This window comes from Harpia harpyja, chromosome 5 (assembly GCF_026419915.1).
Source record: "Harpia harpyja isolate bHarHar1 chromosome 5, bHarHar1 primary haplotype, whole genome shotgun sequence".
NCBI classification, from domain to species: domain Eukaryota; kingdom Metazoa; phylum Chordata; class Aves; order Accipitriformes; family Accipitridae; genus Harpia; species Harpia harpyja.
The window spans coordinates 52,942,315-52,966,249 of NC_068944.1; the positions used below are offsets into that span (position 1 = coordinate 52,942,315).

At 37.0% G+C, this 23,935-nt stretch overlaps 1 protein-coding gene across 3 annotated transcripts; it reads left to right on the top strand.

Annotated features, from left to right (window-relative positions):
- Positions 1 to 747: 747 nt before the first annotated feature.
- On the top strand, positions 748 to 23,447 carry CIBAR1 (CBY1 interacting BAR domain containing 1). 3 transcript variants are annotated; one of them, XM_052786910.1, is made up of 8 exons: positions 748 to 841; positions 2,864 to 3,098; positions 5,653 to 5,721; positions 10,421 to 10,522; positions 14,211 to 14,315; positions 15,618 to 15,731; positions 17,370 to 17,489; positions 22,276 to 23,447. In XM_052786910.1, exons 1-8 carry the CDS (start codon positions 810 to 812, stop codon positions 22,387 to 22,389), a joined length of 891 nt encoding a protein of 296 aa, XP_052642870.1. In that variant the 5' UTR covers positions 748 to 809; the 3' UTR covers positions 22,390 to 23,447. The 3 variants fall into 3 exon arrangements, with proteins under 3 accessions (XP_052642870.1, XP_052642871.1, XP_052642872.1); XM_052786911.1 differs by having other exon boundaries at positions 22,279 to 23,447; XM_052786912.1 differs by lacking the exon at positions 22,276 to 23,447 and adding an exon at positions 18,121 to 19,504.
- Positions 23,448 to 23,935: the final 488 nt, after the last annotated feature.

The window sequence follows — 23,935 nt, forward strand, 5'->3', positions numbered from 1 at the left end:
AAGATGGAAAGAACCAAATCTTAACTAAATCAGTTTCTATTCACATGCTCAGGCAAGCCTGTAAAATTTTCACACACATGCTAACACTTGTCTAAGTACTCAGCTTTTGTGCATTGCTGTATTTTCAGGTAGGTTTGTACTGGACACAGCACACTTCCCACCTTCCCTCCTTTAAGAGCCTTTCCTGCATTTGTCTTGCACAACACCTGCTGGGACTTTGCCAGCAGCCTCTTTCTTCAGCGCTGAGACAGGGTGATGCCCGCACAGTCCCTAGTCATGTTCCTAATACATTGCCTTTACAGAGAGGGGACTTGCAGGTTTTTTAACTGGGTTGGGGTTTTTTTTCCTTTTTTTAAAGGCCTTTCCTGGCGCTCCATGGGATTTTTCCCCATGGCTGCCCAACCTCAGCAGCTCTCCCTCAGCGGCGGCAGACCGGCGGGCCACTTCCCCTGGTACTGTTTCTCAGTTGGCAAGCCTGGATGTACAAAAAAAAAAAAAAAGACAAAAAAAAAGAGTATTTCCCCAAAAATGAGTTTTCTGAGCCTTCCCGCTTTCTGCTCCTTCGCCGGTCCGGGTCTCCTGGCGACAGCCCGCTCGGAAACGGGAGGCCTCCTCAGCCCCTGCCCTCCGGCGGGCTCGGGGCCTAACCGCCCTCCGGCCGCCGAAAGGGACGGGGCCCTTCGGTCCCCGGTCCCCGCGGGCCGCCACGACTTGGCGGCCGCCCCTCACGGCGGGGCGGGGCGGGCGGTGACCATGGAAACCGAGCGCACGCGGAGCACCGCCCTCCTTCCCGCCGGGCCGCCGCCGCCATGATGCTGCTGGGCCGAGGGCTGGACGCCAGGTAACGGTGCGGTGAGGGGCGGAGGAGGCCCCCGGGGTGCCGCCGCCTCGGTGCCTGTTGCGGGTCTCTGCCCGTGCCCCGGAGGGCTGCTCCTGGGGGCTTGCGTGGCCGGGGGCTGGCTGCCTCGCCTGGCCTTGCCGGGTAGAGGAGGAGGCCCTGTTTCAGTCAGGGTACCCGGGGAGCGGCGTGGGGGCCGGGGGGGCGATGCGGACCCAGTCCCCCTTACGGCAGCGAACCTCCCTCGGGGTGGGGGATCCGCCTCTGTTTTCCTCAGGCAAAGGCCGCAAAACTTTTCTAGGCTTAGTGTGCTATGTAGGGATGAAGTAAAAGACTTGCCGATTTAATCGGGCCTCTCGCTGACGATTTTGTGGCCGCCTTTAAGCGGTCACAAATAATTAGGAGGGGGAAAAAAAAGAACTCTTCACACCCCCATCGAGGAAATGTAGTCTTTCATGTCCCAAAATTAATATTATTTGCATGGGAGTACTGTGAGATCAAAATTGTAAAGTGGGTGAGGAAACATGCGTAAGGCTTCCCCCTGGGAGAGGAACACTTTCGGACATGAAGACCTTCCAATAAAATAGGAAAGATGTACCTTTTACTGAAGATTTTATCAGATAGTATTAATTTTGAAAAACAACTTTATTTATACTTAATGAGACTTACTTTCCCACTCACTGGGTGAAACCTTTCCTATTCGAATGATTCTATGCTCAAGCATGTCCTGGAGGACCGAACAACTTACTTGGAATTTTTTTTTTTTTTCTTTGAACAAAATCTCTTTTGAACAGGCTTCTAGCTTGCTTGCCATGAAGCAACACAACTGGGTTTTTGCCTGTAGCAGAACTTTGGCCTGAAATATTTTTCCTGAAGAGTTCCTGAAGAAAGGTGTCCTTCATTTGAGTTGACTGCATTGTTGTTTAAAGTATTAAATTTCTTCCAATTTTTCTGATGTGTCCTGATATTAAGTCAATATTTAAATATTGGTCAGCATTTGGAGTTGGGATAGCTTAAGGATATGAAGGGAGTTTTTGTTTCTGTCTCTCACCGGGACAGTAGTATGAGTGAATTCTCTTGCTGAGAATTTCCGCACTTCACATGAACCACCTCATGTAGACCGTGGAGGTTTCTTGGGACCCAGTATCTGGCAGTTACTGTTAGCTAAATTGTCCTGTAGTTGATTCAGATCAACAACTGGTATGAATGCACTGACACTGATTTGGTTTAATATTATCACAGAAGCCTAACTAAAGCAAGACCATCAAATGTGGGAATAGGAAAGCAAAATATCAAGTGAAATAGATGAATTAAAAATTCAGAATGACTTACCTAGATCATCAATAAAACATACAAGCATTTGGTTCAAATAAAAAAAAATGAATTAAATTAATATAATTTAAAAGAAAACAATTTGTTGGTGTGATGAGTCTCCTTTCTGTGTTTTTAGAGTTTTCATCTCTGTACTTGTGTCCATTCACTTTTCTTCTCTAATTCGCAGGGATATTTATCCTCTAGCGCTGACCAGGAGCAGTTTGGTACCTGTTCACAATTTAAAGAACACTTAATACCTTTACAGATTTGCCCTCTACTGCCTAATTTCTCCAACCACTGATTTGTCTGTTTAGATTGCAGACTCTTGCAGGAAGTTGTAAGACCCAGTCTTCTTTGAGACCTGCAGGTGTTACCACTATGTTAGTAATTAATACCAACAGTAATAGTGAGATTTTGCTTAAACACAGGAGGAAAACTTCCAAGCTGATTTTTGTGATTCCGGTTTTCCTCTATTGGTTCTTTATTTTTAAGTATAAATCCTGCTTTGATTCTTTGTTTTTAATTCATAAATAAGCACATATTACATCAGACTGTTACAACATTATCTTTTTAAGAATACATTTCCATTTTGCACTGAAATGAGACATCTAAATTATGTATAAATTATTAATAATATATAGTTTTTCTTCTGTATGTGTTGTAAACATTTGCCCCCTTCTTATTTTTCACTTATTTTTCTTTGGTATCCAGGGACAATCAGACTAGACAAATACAAGATGCTGTTTCAAATGTGGAAAAACATTTTGGTGAATTGTGCCAAATATTTGCTGGATATGTTCGTAAAACTGCCAGACTACGAGACAAAGCAGATCTTCTAGTAAATGAAATATATGCATATGCAGCCACAGAGACACCAAACTTAAAAGTTGGACTGAAAAACTTTGCAGATGAATTTTCCAGACTTCAGGATTATCGCCAGGCAGAGGTACAAAATTAAAGCTGTACATGTTTTGTTTGCCATCTGAACTTTGCAGTTACTTATCTGTGATTAAAAGGCAAAAGATATACTCTGCAGTCAGGAGAGAAACATAGAAGACACTTAAATATATTAGTGGCAAAACAGGATAGGGTGCTAAAGCATTCATCATTTACTCTGCTACTAACTTTAGTGAAAACTGCCTGTGGTTAGTCCTGTTGAAGTCAGTGAATTTATCCATATGAGCACTCACAGTATTTGAGACAGAATAAGTCTTTTATTGGTCTCAGGCTTTGGATTATAATCTATAGTTAATAACGTGTTCTTTTAGTTTTGTGACTTGAATTGTATAGCAGCAGCTGAGGTAAAATCAGTCATTTTCCTTTTGCTGAGTCTGTTATCAGAAGCAGTATGGAAGAGAATACTAACTGGAATCCTTCACTGGGCACTGACAGCCCCTCTGAGGTGCTATCAGGGACCACTGTAGATTTTGTAAGTCTGTAGTTCAACACTAAAAGTAAAAACTTGATTTGGACTACATGTGAGAATATAGTCACATTTCTGCTAGATCAATGAGAGCGTGAAGAAAGGTGTTTATGCCACTTACACATCTCTGTGCAGGGCCAGTCAAACTATAACTTATGATCCAGAATTCCAAATGCTGAGATTTAAGAAAAATTAAATTCATTCACATGTACTTAAACTAGTTTTTGGAGTACATATCTATTCTTGCAGTAGGGCATAGAAAATTCCCATTTATAGTTTTGAAAAGCTAAGAAGCATTATAATTTAAAAAAGAGACTAAAGTAGTTGATGTTCTTGATGTTTTCAGATAGGATTTTTTTTTTTAAAGAAGCATCGCAAGTAGTCTCTATATTAATGAAGTAGAAAAAGAAAAGCTTTTAATTAATCTATGAGGTATCTAGTCTACTAAGTAGAGGGTTTGAAAAACAAGGAATACACATGGATCTTTAACAAGGTATTTAGGGCCAGATTTTTAAGAAGTAATAAGAAATCCAAGGGTGTGGATAGTGTGATTTTTTTTTTTTTTTTTTCATAAGCTCTTATGCATCTGGCTCCAGCTGAGCCACATCTAGGTTCTTATGCTTTAATTGATGTAATAGGAATTTATCCCTCTGTTAATAGGGTAAATTTATATTATGGCTAAAGTTGTATGTGAACTCAGACTGCATGATCTCTCTGTCTGTTTTCACCTTTAAACTATGACTCTGAATTTTGAGGTGCCTATTTAACAACGTGATTTTGCTTCTTTTGATTTTTTTTTAAGTGTGTTTTTAAAAACTAACATTTGGCCTACCATTCTCCTACTGTGTCTGTCCCCAGACCACCACTGCCCTTTGAAGGAGAAAAGGCAGAAGCAGGAAAGGAAAAGAGAAGCTTTTAGCTTTTAAATCAAGTTCTCCTTTGCTCATGAAAACCAAATAAATAATCTCAGCTTTATTTCTTTTGGGCATCAGGTTAATCAACAGTTTTCATATATATTGACAATGTGGGCAAGAGAAAATTAGCTTTTAGGGGTTATCGATTTCTGGTCTTCAGCTGCAGTGCTAGATACATAAATGCTGAGGTGTTAGGTATACTTGCACATCTGGAAGGGTAAGAAAGCAAGATGGGCAGGTTATTTGGTATGTCCATATCATGTGCTTCATTTAGAGCCTTATTGCCCTATTGCATTCTATTCTATTGTTAGTTTAAGTGAAATTGTTTGACAGTGCACTGGTAGGGTGTAGTAAAGGAGACATGTTTGCTTAGTTGGCATAGATTTTGACTGACTGGTGACTGCCAGTTTAGAGGGGAGTGTAATGTCTGTCCCTTCCTAGTAGAGGTATGCACCTTGTCCTAATGTGGACACAACGACGATGGGCCAGATGACTCACTAGTCCAAAGTCATCAGCAGCTTATGCTGGGGCCACTCAGGCAGTATTGTCAATTTTGACAAGCAGGCAGGTCTTATCCTATTGCCTGTCTACCATATGTAGCTGTTTTTCTGACTAGGAGAACTGAAACAAGAATTCAGATGCACTCATCCATGAGAGCATTCATGCATTTTACACAACCTGTTGCTGGTATTTTTAATATTTTCAATACCTGTGATGCTGTTTCCGTTATTTTTAAGAACAGAAGTGTTGCATTTTGTACAGTATGTTTGATAGCAAAGATGGCTTAGTCCATAATCTATCAACAAGTGTAGAGCAAATACATTGATCTTTAGGTAGAAAGCTACAGATCTCCAAGATGCAGTGTTTGATGCATTTAGTACTCAGTTGTTAGAATCTCCATGTTTCATTTATCCTGATGTATTGCCAATGAAGAAAAAGGAATTCCATGAAAATCAGCTTGAGCTCCTCAAAATACAGATTATTTACTGGTTAATTTAATTGCCTCTGGTTTTTGCAATATTTTTAAAACCTCCATCCCACTATATTTTCAGCATATATGGACTAAATTCCTAATAAGATGAGTCACTAGTAAATGAATTGTTTCCTGTTTCTGCACACCATAGATGTGGATGATTTTAGTGACCTTGTGATTTCTTTTGTAGGTTGACAGGCTTGAAGCCAAGGTTGTTGAACCTCTGAAAAGTTATGGGACCATAGTGAAGCTTAAAAGGGTAGGTTAAACGTCTGTTTTCTCACAAGGTACATTTTGGTGTTCTGGCCACTCAGCTGGAAACTTCTACTTTACAGGGGGGAGTGGTTCTGATTTTTCATATTGCAGTAATCAGTCCAGCTAAATTATATAGTAATACATCTGAATTGAAGCTATATATATATGTTGGAGGGAAAAGCTTTGATGTGAAGGCAAGGATATTCAGACTCTTGGAGCACAAGCAAATGCTAAAAAAAGGCATTGTGGATAGTGTGAAACTTCCTGGATAGTGCAAATTCAGGATGTTTTTCATTATGAATAATGTTGTTCTGTCGTTGTTATTCAGACTTCCAAAAGGTGAATTACATGTAATGCTTTTGGCTCTTTGTCATCTATATGCTGCCTTTAACAGCTTTTCTAACTTAGAATTGCATTCTACATTGAAGTTCATAATGTAGAAGACACTTTTTGAAACTGATAAATAGGTAGTGGCCCAAATCTCTCTCTGTCCTGCAAAGTCATCGGGATGACCTGAAGATACACAAAAAAATGAGGTCCCTTCATTCACTACATTCTGGAAACAGTGTATATAGGGGTTTGAAATATTCCCACAAAATATGTGTAAATTTCTTTCCTCCAGGAAGAATAAGCTCAAGCAAGTAAATTTTAATAAGCGGATACTAGTTTCTATAAACTAGTCCTATGACGAAAGTAGTTCTTCATAATACTTATATATTACATAGAGGATACCTTCATCCTGTAAACTGAAATCTGTAATTTATATATACATTTGTATCATAACCTATATAAATCAAAATGTAAAAGTATCATTATTTGATGGTATTTTACATACAAAAATCTTACACTGTGTTCATCATGGTTAATTTGAGTACATCGTGGCATGGCATCTCAAACTAGCATTTTTCATATGTTTTTGTTCTTGTACCTTTTCAATATGGTGAAGAACCAATTATAGTGTTTGGAACTTACTGCACAGCTATCTCACTTGGTTGTTAGAGAAATGGTTATGAAGGAAATGCATCCTGCACTTGAGCAGTACTACGTGTGGTAGTCTTTAGCAGAGTTGTAGACTTCAGAGCCTGTATCCTAGAATTTGGTATCTTAACAGTCACTCTGAAACCCAGTTTCTGAGACCTGGAACTGACTGAGTATTCTACAGGATATAAATGTTGAGGGTGGAAGACAAGTTTCATTAGTTTGTGGCAGTAGCGTTGCTGAGGAGACACAGAGCACTGCAGCAGTGCTTGGGGCTTCTGAAGGATTGAAGATACTGTCCTGAGGTGTGTTGCCACTGATAGCCGGTAAATGCTGAGGACAGAAGCAACTGAAGGCAGGTCATCCCTTGCAACAGTGAATGGCATTTCCTATCATCTTTGCCTTTCAGAATGCCAGAAAGCATTACATAATATTTATCTTGGCTACAGTGAGTACAAGAGCATTCTTAAACTGTAGATGGGATTAACTATTTTATCAACATACCTGTTAACTAAGAGAGACTCCACTAAAGATTTAGGCCATTAAATGATTGTATTTCTTTTCCCTCTGCCCGTTACCATAAACCTTCATTAAAACTTCTACTGTCTGGTCTTCAGTTACCATCTCTAAACACTGGGACATTTTTAGTGAAGAAGGAAGTTTTGTCACTCATGTAAAGCTAGCACAGGGTGCTAGTTGTAGGACTGCTTTACCTGTGACTACATTAGCTGATTAAGTAAAACCAGGCAGAATATGTCATTATAGAGCTATTTATAAAGGGGATGTTCTCACTGCTACTTACTAGATCTGTTCCAGGGTGTACACAAAGTATTTTTGTCCTGTATCTAAAAAGAACTGTTACTGTTTCTGTGGGGTAAGACATCAATGTGCTGTGATAATAAATGCTTTAGAGAGGCCTAGGTCAATCAGAATAGTGTTGTCCTTTAACTGCTAATGCAATAAAATTGCTTCATGCACATGTCTGGGTTTACTATGCTGAGTAGCTCTCTGGGGCAGGATTTAGCAGCTTCAGTGGAAGCTGATATAATATTCTTGTCCTGTAATGCAGCTTAAATGTAGGATTTTAGGATTTCTTTCGTTGTTCTATATATCAATCTTTACTTTTCTGCTTTTTGGCAACTCTGTTCCTGGTTCCTTCATATAAAACAGGACATCATAAAACCAAGGTGATCCACCTGCAGAAGAAAGGATTGGTTTGCTTTAATAACTTCAGTGACTAAAGCAGGTAACAGTACAGTGATAAGGATCTGCCAGCTCATTGTCTGGTGGATGGACTGTAGCTGTACTTCTGTATAGTTTGAAATTAGATGGCTGACCAGAGTTCTTATGTGTGACTTGAATTCATAGTTTAAATCCAGAGGGACTATGAATAATTTTATATTCTCTGTACCTGTCCTTTATCTCACTGGCTATTACATTCCATTTCATTTTTCCTTGGGTGTAATTAAAGCATATTTTCCAAAAACATGTCAAATCTGGGTATGAAGACACTGGAGGGGAATGTAGGACTGTTTATGGTAGTTATTGGTTAGTTGATGTTTATGGTGTTTTGTTTTAAATGAAAGACTCCATCTAATCTTTGGTTCTTGTTATATGTTCCACTGAGATTAAAGAGAGCTGTGATGTTCTATTTTTTTCTGGATGAAGGTATTTAGATGCTAGTAAAAGCAATTTTTCATTCTTTTCAGTTAGCTAATAATGTAGACCTTAATCCTTTAACCATAATGGCATTTTCCACAGCTTCTGAATATTTTTTATGGGGTTTTTTCTGCACCCTTTTCAGTTTTTCAGCATCCTGGACACAATATGTATGTAACTGTGCCCTATCTTTGTACATCCAAAACTTGTATATAGCTCCACCACTATAGCCACACTAGCACCAAATCTTTGTCAGGCCTTGGCTAGCAGAGAAGTATGTTTGGTGGCTGTTGTTGCTACAGAGAACAGAGGTAGAGAAGGGAACAGTGCAGTCCCTGTAGGTATTTCCAAAGTACTATGTGCTAGAAAGAAAATAGTGAATTTTATAATGGTAGCTCTAGTGGTTTCCTTAGCATGTTCAGGTATACTTTGCATGAAAGTCGGAACCCTTTCAGCCACAGCGTTAAATCTGATTGACTGTTTTAAATGGACCTAGAAAGTCAGTCCTGTTAACAGGGCCCAGTCATTAAATAACACTAAAATTTAAAATGTAAAGCAATAAAAAATTGTTTTCCATTACTGCTTTTCTTGGAGCTGCATGGTTTTCATAATGGAGAAAGCCTTTTCCAGCAGTCTTTCAGATGGCCTTAAAGGTGGTGTAAATTCCCTTTTGAAAGAACAGCAGCAAAATTAGTTTTGATGAGCTAAAGATGCAGTTGTTTTTATTATCAGAAACCAGCTCTGTGTCCCTAAAGATGAAGCAAAATGACAGTGATACACACAAGGACATAGAAACAAACAGTAAGAATAGAAACAAGGAAGAAGCTGCATGTTTTGATCCTGACTTCATGTACAGACTCACAATTGAAGAAACACAGCACTCTGAAATTTGGCATGCTTGTGCTTGTCATTGATTAGTGATCCAGTCACAGGATCACAGAACTTTTTGAAAGAGACACATTCTCGGTCGCATGTCTTTCTGGGTGAAGGAGACCAACAACCAAGTTAAAACTCTGAAATGCAAGGAAGGAGCACAGACAACTTCCTGACACGATAGTTTTTAATAGCTTTAATCCACTCCGTTCTGGAGTGGTAGATAAATGGCACTGGTCTTTTTAGAGGAAATGATGGTTTGAAATGCATGCTCAACTCCTGCCTTAGATTTTGTTAGACTGGTTCCTTTGGGCTGTATTTCTGCTTGTTCTAAGGTACTGCTCCTTTAAATTAGAGCCATCAAAATTAATGTCATTTTCCCACTCCAGTGTCAATGGAGTGATAAATATCTGACTGACAATTTTAGATTCCATGTATGCCAAACTATTTGCAAAACACAGTTTTATAGCATGAACAAGAATTTGAGAGTGCTACATAAACATTCTTAAATTGTCACAGATCTTCCTAGAAGTACATCCTACTTCTCCTTTGGAAATGAGGAGCAAAAAATAATTATCAACAGTGTCTGCCTTTTCTAGATCAAGAAGTTTCATCTTCTCCAGCTACATCATTACTAGGATGTATTTTGTTCCAAATATATTTAAATACCTTACTAACTGCATATATAAATATGCAGTTTAACACTTTCAGCCATGGATTTTCTATGGCACCTTAAGCTCTGTGAATCAGTTTTGTGTTCTTCATAACTTCTGATTGGTACTGACTGCTGCCTGTTTTGTTTTTTTCTTACTGATTTATTTGATGCCACTTTTTATTTCTAAATGCCACCTTTGTTCCATTGCTAAGCTCAGAATGGGCCTGTCTTCTTACTGTTTTGGGGATCTCAGCCTTTGACTATCTACTATACTTTTCATGAAAAGCTGTAAATATCTTTTTCTTTTTTTCCCCCACATTTTAAATTATAGTGTGTGCTACAGAGAGTTGTGCAAGGTGGTAAGCTCTCTTGGTCCCCATTGACTTCTCTTTCAGGGGATCATTTAACAGGATAAGATCAGTAAAATCTGGTTTTGTTAAAAGCAGAAGTTTTGTTCATGTTTTCTAGGCAATGCATGTATGAAGAAAAGTATTATCCTAGATCTATTTCAAACATGTCTAAAACATTTTATTTCCAGGATGATCTTAAAGCAACTTTAACAGCAAAGAACCGTGAAGCCAAGCAGTTATCTCAACTGGAAAAGACACGTCAGCGGAATCCATCAGATAGACACATTATTGTATCCTGTATTTCCAGTGGCTATAAGAAATATTTTTAAAATTTCTTGGGAATTAAACTATTGTGTTTAGAAAGTAATAAGAGAAGAATCCTCTGTAGAGGGACTGTTTCCTATGTTGATGTTGAATCTTTTCTTAAACTTTATGATGAGTTACAGCTTGTAATAGCTGCTTTGTTACTCCCTTTTTGATTGAAAAGAAACTACAAAGTATTTCATATGTTTATGCAAGAGAGCTAGGCATAGATCGCATCTAGGGATTTGGAGGGTTTTGAAAATAAGTGTAATCAGATAACTCCTTTTTTACTTCTGTGGATTTTTTTGTTTTACTGTTTTTCTCCCTGTCATTTTTTGGTAGTTGCTGTGCTTCCTTGTACCTAGGTGGAGTATGAGTTTCCTCCAACTGTGAGATGAAGTGTGAAAGGGAGAGTTGTTATTCTGTTAGTAGAATACTCAACCGGACTACTCTTCCTTTCAAAAGACCAGTGACCCTCCCCAGTATACTATTCGGTATCACAGAGGGAAAAATTAAGCCTCCACAGAATTTCCATTAAAATTTCATTGAAATTTCAAATTCTGAAGCAATCAGAATCTAGGAAATCCCAAACTAAAGGGGATCAAGGCAATCCTACTTCAGTCCCCTTATGCCTGTGTATTAAGATAGAGATTTTAAGTTCATGATGATGTGCTGTTTATTTTTTATTACACTCTAGCGTTGGACTCAGGAGTGAAGCAGTCCTATTCTTTGTCGGATTTAATCAGCTTTATTTCAGAAATTAGGATCTTTCTAGTGATTGGGGCATGGGACTGCAGAAAGAGCAAAAATTGTGATGGTCAAATGCCACCCATGAGAATTACATTTCATTTTTGTCTCTGCCAAAGAATTCCCATTTAATATTAATCAAATCAGTTAAATCAAGTGATGACTAATTTGAATTCGTCATGTAATAAAGACATATGGATGTGAGCCATAGGGTTAGAACTTGAGCTGATGCAGAGTTCTGTTCCATTAGAATTAAGGGAGTAAATGGTAACAGTAAGCTATTCTCCCCAAAGGGAGACTGGTCCCATTTTTTTCCCTCTTGTGCTAATTCCCAGTTGATTTCATCAGTATATGGCTGGCACCTAGCTTGTTTCTTCTTGTCTCTTGCTAAGCTACTCCTTCTGTGTAATATCCTTCTGTGGCTTAGCTTCTTGTAACACCTGTGTTTTCTGTACTTAAGACTTTGCCTGAAGAGTTATTAAATCTCAGTCTGGTTTTGCATATGGCCAAAGGCACCAAACGCTACATATTTGCATTTTAAAGTGATCAACACAAAATGCATAAAAAGTATTGGGAGCAGGAATATGTTCATTTGCTTTTGAGGATGTATGCAGGTCAGCTTTTCAGTCTGAGAGAGGCTTCACCATGTTCGTTAGCATAGCTGTTAGGCTCCAGCAGTGGTTCTCTTATTCTTGAGCAACTGTGATGTTTCAGCAGGTAACAACTTTGGCCACAGATAGCAAAGGATCTGTACTCACTCTCAGATTTCAAGTTAATCTTATAAAACGCGGGGGTAGTACAGCTTTGAAATGAAAACCTTACCAGATTTTTTTTAAATATAAAATTGTATTTCTTAAAATCAGAATTGATTTTTCTTTTTTCCCCCTGAAATGGGTCTACCTAGGTTGTCTGATTTTTTTTTTTTTTTTTTTTTAAATAAATAAATAACCAAACCCTCAGTCCAAGACAAACAGCTGTCCTGAAATATTTTTGCCTGGATACTTGAATTCTAGCAAAGCTGTAACAACCTAAGTAATGTCTTAGAGCCGGAGGCTTCAGACAACATAATAATAGCACCCTCCAAGTATACATAAGTTTTGAAATAGCTGAGGTAAATACTTCACAACATATTAAAAGTAGAAGTGAAAACAGATACTTTTATGAATATTGGTTGTTATTTTGTCATTTATTCCTTTACTAATATTTCCAGTCACAGGTAAGTGTTTCAGAAGAGAAAATACCAAACTGCTGTTGTGCAAACTATGCAGGTTCTGCAAGTTTAGACATTTCATTCCACAACAAACAAAATTCCTTTCCCAAAGCATCTGCACACAAAATCTGGCCAGTCTATTTAAGATGGATTGAGAAGATATATTTGATTATCATAGAAATAACATACTGTATTTGCATGTGTAGTGGCTGCTTATGCATAACAGCTGCCTTCATTTACAGAGAGTGATTGTAATAATTGAGAATACACAAAATGTCTTTTCTTAGTCTGTTTCCCTCTGCGTTTTGGGCAAAATCAAGAAAGCAAGATGAACATGTGACTTTATGTACTACTAAAGATCATTACCAATTTTGTTTGCCCAGTAATGGCAGAATTCTGTCTATGACTTTAAGCTGTTTTTGTAATGAGATTGTTTCAACTTCATAATCCTGTAATACAAAGTTACCAGATTTTAATCAAAGAAAAAGAAGTGACAGAACATGCCTTGTGCCTTAGGTTTCCATATACATAGAACACTGAAAACTAGATCATGGGAAGTGGGGCTGTGGTGTCTATTTCCATTTTTAAAAAAAAAGTTCCTCTCAAGTTGCAGTGTTGTAGAAATGGGAAGAATCCTACGTCTTGATCATAGGATGCAATTACTTGATCCATATACTATTTCCAAATCCCAGGACAGAATAGATTCCTGATGATATTCACTGACAGAGCCTGTAAGGAAATACTGTCTTGACTAGTCTATGATGTTTGACTAGTAATGTATGGAAAATAAGTTTAGACCCAAATTTTGCAGTCTTCAAGTGCAAACTCTTGCATCTTTACATCATTAATTTGTAATAGTATACAGTTCTCAGACTTTACTTAACCAGAATAGCATCAATATCTTTATTGAAATGGTAGTGTGCATTTTTATACAGTTCATAGTTATATCTAATAAAATACATATCTAAAATGCTTTTTGTAGTAACAAAATAAGAAAAACTGTGTATTTATGCATTAGGGATTGGGTGGTGTGTCGCCTTCCCAGTGCCCTGTTGAAGATGTTTTTTATAAAAGATTTTAATAATATAAAAATATAAAATACCTGAAATGCTTTTGGATCTAAAAATGGTATTAACTCTAGTCTGCTGATTGAGATACTTAGGGGAGAAGTGCATTAGTTCCAGCTGCTGCTCTATTATCTATTCAAATAATTCATAAAAACTTAGTAAGACGAGGTTCAGCGCATAACACTGGAAAAGATTCATTCTAGACTCAGCAGGTTGATCTGTACTTGAAAATAAAGGGTGATCTTTTCTGCTCATCCATCACTCTGGCCTCTGAACTCCTACCCTCTCCTTTACACCAGCTTAAAAAATATCTTAACTTTTCTGAAGGGTAAACCCTTGTGCTGGGTTAATTCCCTGAACTCAGTCACTGTGTCACCAGTGGAGTGTTAGGGCTGGCTCAGTGGAATTAGCGGATGATTATTACAGAAAGTGGATTAGGGCAGTGGAACTTTCCTGACCAGCTGCAGCTAGTCATTTTTCATGTTTCAGATCAAAGTCACAATGGTGTAGAAGCTACAAACAAATTTACAAATACAGCAACAAAGATGTGTAGTATCTTGAAAACCTGAACTTAAATGTTTTCATGGCAATTAGAGCAAATATCTTTGTATCAAATACAGGACTAATTTCACCTTTGCGTTACTTTACCAGGCTGAAAGTGAATTGCAGAGAGCTTCACTGGATGCAACTCGAACAACGCGGCAATTAGAGGAAACCATTGATAATTTTGAGAAACAGAAAATAAAGGACATAAAAGTATGTGTGCTCACATTTCAGTATATGGCAGCACATTTCATCTTGCATAATAAAGTTACTACAGTTACTCTGGCAAGATTAGCAACATTTAGTATTAACTTAAGCCTACATAAATACAAATCTTGTGGTATTCATTAATATTTCATAATCCAAATATCACAAACTTTGCAATTAAAAAATCAGTTCATTATTCTTACAGTTTATTGAATTCAGAATTTTCCTGTATCTGATTGTTTAGTGTCTGCACCTTCCAACAGTTGCTGTATTCTACTTCACTGGTAGCTGCATTTGTTAGTGGAATGATACATGTGGATTAATATCAGCAAAATTGACAGAAATAGTGATAAGTAAATAATATATTTATCCATGCTGAAATTTGTGTAGGTGTCCTGGTTTCAGCTGGGATAGAGTTAACTGTCTTCCTAGTAGCTGGTACAGTGCTATGTTTTGAGTTCAGAGCGAAGAATGTTGATAACACTGATGTTTTCAGTTGTTGCTCAGTAGTGTTTAGACTAATGTCAAGGATTTTTCAGCTTCTCATGCAGCAAGCACAAAAAGTTCAGTGAGTGCAAGTAATCAAAGCTTTCATTTCTCTCTTAATGTCAAACATAAAGTGGCTTAAGTCCCAAAGACTATAGTGACTGAAAAACACTTGCATTATGTGATCTCAAATTTAATTATAAAATTGCTGAAATGAGATACTTTTTTATTTGGGGGGAGGAAACAGACTAAGTAGGAAAGAATGAAAGATGGTTGAAAAACCCAACCAAACCAACCAGTACTTGGATGTTAGAGTAATATGAAAAAGACTGTGTGAGTTCTGAAGCTGTCATCGTTGTTTTTTAATATATATATATGTGTGTGTAAAGAATATTTTATTATATAAAATATATAATTACCTGTAAATTATAGGTATGTATAGAATTTATAGATAATCTATCCCCAACCTGTTAAAAAAGATTGCCATCAATACATCAAAAATCCACTGACTACATCTTGCAAATATGTATCAAGGAATATCAAGGGAGTTTTCAGCATGGCATTTTATTTATTCCTAATGAGTCTCCTCTTTGCTTTTCAAGCATTTACTTGGAATTTAGTATGAAATGAAAACTGCGTGACAGCCTAGCCAACATTTATGTTTAATTTCTAAAATTCAGATCTGACTAATTAAAAGTACTAGGTATCATGCAGTTATTTGTATCATATAAATACCAAGTACAGAATTCAGTAATTTCTTGTATTTGAAGTGGAAATGTACTTTACTGCGTTAAGAAAACCTTTGTTTTCATTTGCTTTTAGAACATATTTTCTGAATTTATAACTATTGAAATGTTATTCCATGGGAAAGCCTTAGAGATATATACTGCTGCCTACCAAAATATCCAAAATATTGATGAAAATGAAGATTTAGAGGTAAGAGTGATTAAGATTTGCTTTTCCATTTACTTACTACATAAAAACAGTTTTCAGACTTTGGAGCTATACAGGTCCCAGGCAAAAAATGCAACATGCTTCAGGTTCTCAGAACAAACTTCTTAGTATACTGAGCCCTTTTTTGGACTTTTCCAGCAAGAGCATGCAGGTTTATAAACTCAGATTTTAAAAACAGAGGAGAACTGCAGTGGCTATCTAATCTTTCCCACAAAATACAGATAAGAGACTTTTCCTAAATTAACTGCCACTTCAAGTTCAGCTAATCATAGTTCTTAAAGAAAACCTCTGCAGTGAATCTCATTGTAAACATGCACAGTGAGAGAAAATCTTACACTGCTCTAGTAAGATGTTCTAAAGACTAATTACTTCATTAAAAATATCTCTCTTCTTTCTATTCTGTTTTGTTTGCTTTTCACCTTTCAGTCATTGTTTTTCATTAGGCTGTTAGAGAATTAAGAGACATTAGTTACCAAATTGCTTTTTTTGCCTTATGGCACTTATAGCTTCCTCTCAAGTCACCCTTTCTGTTCTCTTTGAGTTATAGACTCTCTTTTCCAAGACATGTTTTTCAGTCCTTTATTCATTCTTGCAGTTCTTCTGGATGTTGGGCCTTTAAACTTGCTATCTTTGAAATGTATGTTATGTATATGCGTTCAGCTTGTCAAGAAAGTTGGATAATTTTCTGTCTTTTTTTGTAAATCTTACCAGTCCTAATTTTATTTTTTCCATGACATAGCTCAGGACCAAGGATGGCAGTATTCAGTTAGCACAAGACACACAAAATTGGGATTCTTTGTCACATTTGAGACTACTTGGTATTTTTACTTCATTTAAACTACGCCATGGCAATTTTGTGCTATTCTAGCTTCACAATTGAAATGTTACGTGGCATGACTTCAAAAATATCCTTTAATATTTTGTCTTTCACAACCAAATTTCTAATCTCATTTTATATCTCCTGTTAATTGGATAGTATTTACTTTCCACAAAAATATTGACTGACCATAATTCTACCATCTTCCTGGACTTTATTGTTAATAAATTCTTGCATGAACAGCTGCTTTATTTTTAGTATCAGCCTGTTAGTCTGTAATTTGTTCTTTGGCTATTGGAAGGAACTTGTAAATATAATGGATATTACAGTCTCCCCTGTATTCTAAGGGTTTTCCCAAATTTTTCTTGAGCTGCACATCTCCTGTACATTTCAGAGAAAATTTCTCTGAGGCAGCTGTGACTGGCAGCAAGGATTTGCTTATGAAGGGGCTAAAGTTCATCTCTCCAGGAATTGGAAAGCCTGCAGGGAGTTGCTGGGGTTCATACCTCTAGGTTAGCATGAAACTCAGCTACATATGTTGGTGGGAAACCATTGCAGTTTTCCTCTTGTAAATCCCCTGAGATCTCTGAAGAATGTTTACTTTGACTATGTAAATGTGTTGACATGTCTCAGGTTGAGCAAGGATGTTGTTTCAGCTAAAAGTGATTGAACTACAGCTGATGCGTATCTCTAGAGCAGGTTTAATTGTCCAATGCTGCATTTTTGTTAGCTTCAGTCTTGGTGATTGCTAGCTTGCAAGCTGTATCATGGCACCCAAGTCACAGCTTTCTTCATTTGAACAGGTTTTTCGGAGCTCACTTTATCCACCAGACTATCAATCTCGCTTAGACATAGTTCGTGCAAATTCAAAGTCCCCCCTGCAAAGAACTGGCTCCTTAAAATCTTCATTGAGGACAGTACAGGTAAGAAAGAAAAATTAAATGTTAGATCACTGTATTAAAAGAATGTCTTAAGTAGAGCCTTGGCTAATGTACATGTACATGGATCCACTATGTTTACTCAGTTCAGGACAGTTACAGAGGTAAAGGCACTTCCAAGGGCATAAAGATCATAGTAAGCTTTTAACAATGCAGCTTCTAAATATCATTTTTATTTGATGAAAAAACAGAATCGGCTTTTAAAGCTGCATTGTCTCCTTTTGAAAGATAGCCATTACCAGCTATATTATTTCTTTCATCAACAAACTGTGGCATCTTGCAGAAAAAAGATCTAGGAGCTTACTGGAAACAGAAGTGACATTCTTTAAATAACACATATTCTTAGTCTCAGTATCCAGATCTTAGAGTGTGGATTCTCTACCAGATCCTAACTCACACTAGGGATACCTCCTAGCAGCAGAGCAAACCCATGACCAACAGACCTTTCCTTTTATACTCTGAAAATTCAGAGCAGGTGAGGAAAAGGAGGATGATAAAAATAAGTGAAAGTGCCACTGCTTTTGAACCAGCTACCTTGCAAAAATATTTGCACTTGTTTGCAGCAGTAAACTTGCAGACATTGCAAAATGGCTAAATTATTTTTTCTTTATTGCAGCCTTAATCGTGTAACTTAAGATGATTCTTATCAGTGTTTCGGTTAAAGACAAAGATGGCCAAATTTAAAATGTACGTTTCCCACTTTTCTTCTTTGGATAGAATCATGCGTTGATATTGCAATGCTAAAAAGTTTTCTTGACTTCATACATACCATTACCCCTTCTCTGCTCTCGACACAGAAAGGATCAATTATTAGTTGAGTTATTCTGTTGAAAGTATGAGTTGTGCCATCTAAAAAGATAAAAGAACGCAGTGATGCAGTGCATGAAGACCAACCTTGACTTTGAATAAGTTGCCTGTCCTATCAAACAAGCAAATTTCACATTCAAGCTACTTCAGAAAATGTTTACCCATTCATTTTTTTGAAGACCAGAGGAAGCTGTCAAAAATCTGTTGCTATCTTCCTTGAGAACTTCCTGCAGTGCTGTAAAACTGTATCAGAGGTATAGAAGCATCTGTAATTACTTTGAGGTGCCACACATAGCTAAGTTTTGGACTCTCTTAAAAAAAAAAAAAAAACCCAAAACAGAAAACAATGTGTGTACACTGTGATTTCTCTCAGAGATGGAGTAGAACTCCATTTTGACTAACTTCCAAGTTTACCTTACTCTTCTCCTAGACCTCTTTCAGCAATAACTTCAGATGTTAATGTTATCATAACCTCTAACTGGAATGCCTGAAAAGAATGGGAAGTCATCTAGACCTAGAGGGAAACTGAATACATTCAAAATAATGTCATCTTACTGGGCTATGCAGTGTATCTGCAGAGGAGGATCACATGGCAGAAAAAAGGCCTGGAACACCCTACTAATGCAGTCACTATAGGGCAGCGAAGAAGAGGCAGGCATCCTGTTCCATACATCCCCCATGCTGCCCTTTCTGATTCTGCAAATAGTATATTGCATCAGGATCAGTACCTTGAATTACACTAAGGGCTCTAATCTCTGGAACCCACCAAACCCCTCACTAGCAAAAAGTGCTGCGTTCAGAAAAACCTTCAGGTGACTTGTTTTACCTTTCTGTAAATCTTTCACTCCCAAAGTTTACACAAGTCTGGTTTCATGCTACATAATAATCATTTACTGATCATTTACTGACCATAATGTAGTACTTTGGAATTTGCAATTTAAAGCAATATAAATAATACGGTAAGCAGTTCACCAAATCACACAGACTAAGACTACAGGGCAGAGGTGGCACACAAACACTAACCTGTACGTGGGGGGCGCAGGGTGGGTAGTCAGGGCATACCAGATGGGATAAATGGCACTGGTAACACAATACTTGTCTTTCAGAGGATTTAGCACATACCATGCTTGAATTTATTTCTGGTTCTGTGGACTACCTTTCTGTATTATTTCCATATTAAAAAAACTAAAGTACTCCTTGAGCTTGCTTCATTTTTTCACAAAGAGCTACCTTCTTTTAAAGTTCTGGTGCCTTAACATGATGTCATGTTGCTTTGTGAAGCAACATGATAATCTAAGTGTGTCCTGTCACTTACTGCTGGAGTGAGTATTCTGGAAGGAGTACTGTATGCTAAATTATCAAAAGCAGGAATTTGCAAAGACCACTGATATTTTTGTGTCCATCTTAATGCTTTCGTCCTGCAACTAACTCTTTCCCCCCTTGACTTCCATAGCTGTTTTCAACTCGCACTCGGACTAGCTGAAGCAACTGAGATGCTAGTTTTTCCATCCTACTTGCCAGGCTTCATTTAGCAGACAGTACTATAAAACCGCAAGAAAAGGAGCCATGGCCAATCCTGCTAGAAAGAATTAATGTCCCCAGCTGCACTGACAGTACAAGATGATGACTTGCATTTTTTCATTTCTATGCAATTGCTATGATCACAAGAGAAAACTTCTATGCACCAGGGAAGCTGTTTTTCATAGGATGGCTCCCCATTATGAGAAAACCTCTTCAGGGGTTCAGGGCTTTTTTTAAACATGACTATTGCAGATACTTAGTTTTATACAAGTTCTGAAAAGGCCATTTAAGTTTTCATGACAATCCTTTGTCAATCCCTTCGTTTTGCACTTTACTTGGCAATTTATTTTCAGCATTTCATTTTACTGATTCAGGTTGGTATGCTGTACTTCAGACAGAACTATAGCAGAAGAGAATGACCTTTTCCAGATATTTTAAATCAAGCTTAACTACACAAGCTTTATCCACATGCATTTAATATAGCCAACCGTTTTGCACCTACCTTCTAAGACAGCAAAGCATCATTTTAACCATGGTTGAAGATGTCTGCATCCAGGTGTTCCAACACTGCCCGCTGTGTGAGACATGAGGAGAGAATTGCCATGCTTTCTGTAGTAGCACATGCAGTGAAACATGCAGCTTAACAGCTTAAGCAAGGACAGTCATCACCTACGTGCAAACTTAAAAGAATTCATTTTCACATAAAATTGTTTATGATGAGCAACAAATTATCAGATTCCATTAAATTTTTTAAATTAAATTCTTTTTTCAGCATTAAGTAATCAAAAATTAAATTTTCAAATACTGGTATGTTCTAGCTTTATGGCAAAGTAACATGGATTTAAACTGCCTAATTTCCTTTCTCACTTTCCTGACTGATCCAGTTTGGTTCTTAGGTTAGCCATCTTGCCACCACTTCACTGCCACCAATGATAATATTTAATTTACTGTTTAGTTAATTACAGCATGGTCAGAGGTACTTGAGTAGTGAGCAGAAAAAAGCCCTAAAGCGAAAATAGCACCTCTTATTTCAGGAAAGGGGAAGGGGGAGCTTTTGTTCAGAAACATGATTGAAGTTCTGCTTAAGAATTTCAGATGCTTTTAACTAGAAAAAACTTGGAAAATTAGCCTATCCATTGAAATGAAGCTACCTTGGTAAACATGCTCAATCTGCAGCACTCCTTAATCTCGAATTACAAATCAGTGTCATTGTCTTTTTCTTCTTTCACAGAATGAAAGATTGCTGGTTTAGGCATTTAGACTCAAGTTAACCAGCTTCATCCAATGATTAACTCCATTGTCTCTTATGTTCAGAGATTTGTAAGCAAGCATTTGCTTCAAGCTAAATTATGTACTTTGTGAGCGTCAACAAGACTAAGGATTTTTCTGCTTTCATTAGTTCAGTGATTGCAGTTTGCTTTATGCACACACAAAAAACTTTTGTTACATACATAGCTGTATGAATTATGAAATCTCAGAAGTCAAGTTAATAACCAGCATTTAAGGACTTTTAAAATAGGCGGGTGTTTAAAAAAAAAAGAAAAAAAGGCAAGTTTTGTCTTCAATACTGAAGTTTTATTATATCACTTATGTGAGAAAACTCAGAAAATACAACCAAAATTAGCACTGCAGATGCCCTTAGAGAACTGCTGAACCTAAAATCATTTTTCAAAAGCATTCCAGATGACTTGTATAACTATCTTTAATGTTCCTTTTCTCATGGGGAAAGCAAAAAAAAAACATATATTCTACTTTAAATTGTAAATGTTGCATCTTCTGTGAAGAATCTGTCTTCAATAGGAATTAGATTAAGCCCTCATTAGATGAAAGTATAGATTGCAGACTGTGTCAGATGAGATGAAAGCTTGGCAGCTGGCACTTGTTTTTAACATTTGATGAACCAAAAAAGGACTACAGCATCATTCTGAAGGGCAAGTGCTGATGGGCAGGGAAAGAAGTTCATATATGAATCAAGACTCTTCTAGTAAAGTTTGTCTAATTTATTCTCAAAAACAGCTTAGAGCAGCATCGCGTTTAATTTTTCATTTAACTGAAGAGGTCTGATGTCTTCAAGATAAGATTATGCCTTAATACTCATCTTCAGCCTGCTGTCTTAACAGCCACCCCAGAAAAAAACTGACTTACATCCTGATGATTTTTTAACATTAATTTGATCAATGCATAGTTTTCCCTATCCTATAATAGTTCTCAGGACTACGGGGATTTTTTTAGCTTTTAAAAATCATTACTGTATTTATATTCTGTGCCATATGTCTTTCTGTTGGCATAGTGCATGTTACTAGAAGCTGAAGGGTTAAGGGATAAAAAATTTCTCCCCCTCCCCTAAACGAAAAACCTACAAGTACTTAGACTGGAAATGCCAACAGAGAATTCTTTCAGGAGAACAAACACTTGATTTACTGTTGCTGGATTTTTGTTTTAGCAGATTTCCAGCAGTATGCTAAGAAAAGATGAAGAAGAGGACGAAGAAGATGAAGATGAGGAAGAGGAGGAGGAGGAGGAGGAGGAATTAGATGCTACTAAGGAAGTGAGATAACAAAACTGTTCTAAGAGTCTTTTTATTTTTTTGATTTGGGAAAAAAAAAAATATTTCCCTTTATGTAAAGGCTTTTGTGTGTTAATCAAAAACTTCACTGAGGCTGTATTTTTAAAATTCCAACAGGAGCAAGAATTGGCACTAATAGTAGAGCGCCAGACAACAAATGACCAGTTTCAAAGAATGGAACAAAATCTGCTGAAAATGGACAATTTCAGTAGCTAGAAAATGAAATATTTAAAGTAGAATCCTGTATTATATTTGCATAGATGTTACATTGCAGTCACATTTGCTTAAACTTACATGATGAACAGTGTCCAAAACCTGCACTAAGCTGACAAGCAGTTATGAACATAAGGGTTTGCTTGTTACTTTGCCAGTATATTACCTTATTCTCTAGCTACACGTCTTGGATTTAGTAAGTCCTCTAGCTATACCCATCATAACGGTTTTATACATCCTAAAGTAACTGTTGTACTCAAGGAGCTGATGACATCAACAATCCTGTTAGATTTCATTTTCTTACCCACCTTGGATGGCAGAAGGCAGGGTGAGGTTTATTGTTTTCTCATCCTCATTTTCCTCAGGCTTGACTAAGATGACTTTTGATTCCTTTACACATACAGAATGAACATTCTCAAATAAGGACCTAGCCCAGTATCTACTTTTAATGCTGCTTTGCTTTTAAATAAAAGTGCCTTCATAATAAAACTAGTTGATATTTTATATAGTTGACATTTATTATATTAGTTGACATGCTACAAGTTTCATGTGTCTAAACCAGTTGATTCAGTTACCAATTCCATCAAACATACAAGAAATTGCCCTTTTTGAGTGTAATTTCTTATCCTCTTTGGAGATGGTGGTTATGCATGTTCATTTTTTAATAGCATACACTCGTCTGCCAGAAAGCTGCTACCAATTGTTTATCTCCAGCTTTAGTATCTGCTAAAGAAAGAACACATGTATAAATCTAAACTTGTAACTGGGAAAACAATCTTAAGTTATAACAAAATATTCTTTCAGTTATGGAAATAAACCAGAAAGTGCATTTTTAATATTGCTTCTGGCTTTGTCCACTAATGCAAAGTATGCAATGCATACTTGTTTTGACAGCTGAAAAAAACAGGTTTTGCAAAAATTAATGTGATGAAAATATAAGTGAAAATGTCACAATATAGGGTTCCGTTTTAAACCCGGAAAATAGTTTTACACAATTACACACTATTGACATTGAACTACTGTTGACAAGGGGTAGAATACTAATGACTAAAACTTAAAAAGTAACTAATTCCCATCTATTTCAGTGAATAGGGCACTTCAATAAATATTTGTATCACAACATCAGAATTGATGATCACTTTACCATTTCATATTCAGTGAAGTCATGTAGTCCATCTCCAAAACAGATGGTTAACTTCATGACTACACCAGGTTTTCATATAATGCACATATATGCAATAGCGATTATTTCTGTACTATGTCTTGAAAAAGGAATTCTGAATAAAAAAGGAAGCAATGTTTAGATTAATTCCCACTAGAAGAT